Here is a 2904-nt window from a genome sequence, read left to right as displayed (position 1 = left end):
CTCCAGCCGTAGCAGCCGAGGCTGGGAAAGGAATGGTCCTGTATCTCATCGGCGTGATCTCGTGCCGGCCAAACCCCACCAGTGCTCTGCTAAAGAAAAGCCTGTGTTCAGCGCGGGCAGCCTGAAGCAGAGCAGATCCGATCACAGATGAGACACTAAATCAAAAACCACCCAAGCAAGGGCTGCAAGGGGCTGAGTGTGGGCCTTGGTGCTGAGGGTGTTAATCAATTCCGAGCTGCGAGACATAATTAGGCGAAAAACCCGCCCCCCCGCGGGAGCACCCTCACAGGGGCTGGCTGCCCTGTGCCCGTGGTCCCTGCGCAGCCGGTGCTGCCCGCGGGACAGGGAGGAGATTCTCATCACCGTCTGTGTTACGTTGCTGCAGATGTGGACGAGTGCGATGGAAACCATCGGTGCCAGCACGGCTGCCAGAACGTGCTCTACCGCTGCGGCTGCCCGCAGGGCTACGTCCAGCACTACCAGTGGAACCAGTGCGTGGGTGAGTGTGGGGTGGGGAAAGGAGGGTGACTGAGCCCCGAGTCCTTCTCCAGCCACCCCTGGCCATGTCTGACACTGGAGTGTGGGTGCTAACCCAGCGCTGACCATCCTGCCCTGCCCCAGAGAATGTCAGGAAGCCGCTCAGCAGAATGATGAGCTCCCAGCGCCCCTGGAGCCAGCAGCTCCCTGCGGTGCAGGAGTCCTTCAGAGACCTGCATGGGAAGAGGTCTCATGGGTGGCCAAGCTGCTGCCAGCTCAGCACCTTGTCCGGGCAGGGTGGGGAGCTCCAGAGCTCCCTTCCGCTGAGTTTCTGACTAGTTCTGTTGTCTCTGGGTGCAGATGAGAACGAATGCTCCAGCCCCACAACCTGTGGCTCCGCCTCCTGCTACAACACTCTGGGAAGTTTCAAGTGCGTCTGCCCGTCCGGCTTCGATTTTGACCAAGCCTTTGGTGGGTGCCAGGACGTGGATGAATGCTCGGCAGGAGGCAGCCCCTGCAGTTACGGCTGCTCCAACACGGACGGAGGCTATCTCTGCGGCTGCCCTGGGGGCTACTTCCGAGCAGGACAAGGGTAAGAGAGCAGCCAGCAGGTACATGTTCCTGGGGGATGTTGCAAGGTGCGTGGTGGCCCCAGACATGCTCCATCACCACACTTCTGCTCTCTGCCACCGACACACCCAGGAGCCAGTAAGCTCCCATTTCCGCAGGAGTCCTTAGCTTCTCCGTGCCAGGCTGTTCCTCACCCATCACAAGATCCTCGTGCTAATGTGTGTCTCCTCTTCCATCTCACTAATCCAACAGTTACTGCAGTTGCTAGCACTGCAGCAGATGCTCTGCAAATCCATCCAGTCCAGGGTGTGGGCAGATTAAACCTGCTGGCTGCATCTTGTTTAGATCTCTCTCAGGTGTGTCCCTCATACAAGCCACGTCCTAAACCCGAGCATGATCCTCCGTGTGTTTCTGAGTGCCCCATGGAGAACCTTTGAGGAGAACGGTAAGATTTCCTTCTTGAAACATGACTCTGACATGGGCATTTCTGCTCTTCTGCCACCAGACACTGCATTTCTGGCATGGGTTTCGGGAAAGGTACCTACCTTCCTGCCCCCCAAGAGGAGGATGAAGACAACCTGCTCTCCCCTGAAACCTGCTATGAGTGCAAGATAAACGGCTACCCCAAGAGGGGTCGGCAGCGACGCAGTGTCAATGGCACCGAGAAGCACCAGGTAAGAAACCTGTGGCATCCTGGGTGGGGTGGAACAAGGCAAGAGCTGGGTCACCTGGGGAGTGGCTGCCTGGAGTGGATCCCGAGCAGTGAGCTCGTTCCTGTGGGGCTGCCTCAGTCCAGCCAGAGCCCGCAGCTCACTCTGTGCCTGCCCGTGCTGCATGCTTGGGTGGTTTTGGGTGCCACTGAGTCCAGAAGTCCTGCAGAAATAGGTGGTCTTTCACCATCAGAGGAGTTCAGGACAGCTTAAGTGATGCCCTCTTGTGTGGTTTGGCCATAGATGGCTGGAGATTGCTGCAACTGAGAAAAAAGAACAGATTATTCCTTGCAAGGGGAGCTGATGGGAGAGCAGTTCCCACAGAGAACTGTCAGGATTTACTGTCTGACTCCAGACTAGACCTGTCACTATAAATGCAGGTTATTGCTTGGAGGGAAGTTCTTTGTCTGAGACTCCCTCAAGAGGTTCACAGGCCTGGGCAGGACAGGTTCAACTGGGAGGTCATTATGGGCTCTTCAGGCCTTGGGAAGAAAATGCCTCTGAAGGTATTGGTTCTTCTCCTGAAGAGGAGGGCTGTGTACTGGCTAGTTCGGTCTCACATTCACAAATAGGGTGCCAAGAAATGCTTGAAGGAAAGCAAGGACCACAGAAGTTGTAGACACTTCCCAGAGCTGCTTTGGGGTGGCCCATGGGGCAGAACTCCTCTAAATCAAGTGCTCCTTCACCTGGCCATGAGCCTTTCTTGGTGTCTGTAAGTAACACGCCTGGTTCCTTCCGAAGGATCACACTGTGAACTTGGCCAGCATGGATGTGGATGCTCCTCTGTCCATGACGCTGAACCTCACTGACCTGGCTCACAAGGAGCACATCCTGGAGCTCCTGCCAGCCGTGGAGCCCCTGGAGAACCGTGTGCGGTACCTGATCTCCCACGGCAACGAGGATGGCTACTTCCGCATCCACCAAAAAGAGGGGCTCAGCTACCTGCACCTCGGCCGCAAGAAAATCGTGCCTGGCACCTACCTGCTGGAAATCGTGAGCGTGCCCCTGTACCGCAAGAGGGAACTGCAGAAACTAGAGGCCAAGAACCACCTCAACTACTTAGCAGGGGAGCTGGGCCAAGCACTGAGGATGAAGCTCCAGCTCCAGCTCTACTAACAGCCATGAGATCCACCCACCCAACCGACAG

At 56.9% G+C, this 2904-nt stretch overlaps 1 protein-coding gene across 1 annotated transcript in view; it reads left to right on the top strand.

Moving 5' to 3' along the window:
* Window positions 1–2873, top strand: part of LOC104277773 (fibrillin-2-like) — a gene marked incomplete at its 5' end in the record, with an annotated part of 33130 nt that extends 30257 nt beyond the window's left edge. Inside the window, 4 exon segments of the mRNA XM_009874521.1 lie at window positions 386–499; window positions 838–1069; window positions 1553–1721; window positions 2499–2873. Coding sequence (XP_009872823.1) covers window positions 386–499; window positions 838–1069; window positions 1553–1721; window positions 2499–2873 — 890 coding nt within the window.
* Between the last annotated feature and the right edge of the window lie 31 nt (window positions 2874–2904).

The sequence above is a fragment of the Apaloderma vittatum genome, unplaced genomic scaffold, assembly GCF_000703405.1.
Source record: "Apaloderma vittatum isolate BGI_N311 unplaced genomic scaffold, ASM70340v1 scaffold31528, whole genome shotgun sequence".
NCBI classification, from domain to species: Eukaryota; Metazoa; Chordata; class Aves; order Trogoniformes; family Trogonidae; genus Apaloderma; species Apaloderma vittatum.
The sequence above is the reverse complement of the archived record's forward strand: the minus strand, read 5'-3'. Positions and strand labels throughout refer to the sequence as shown.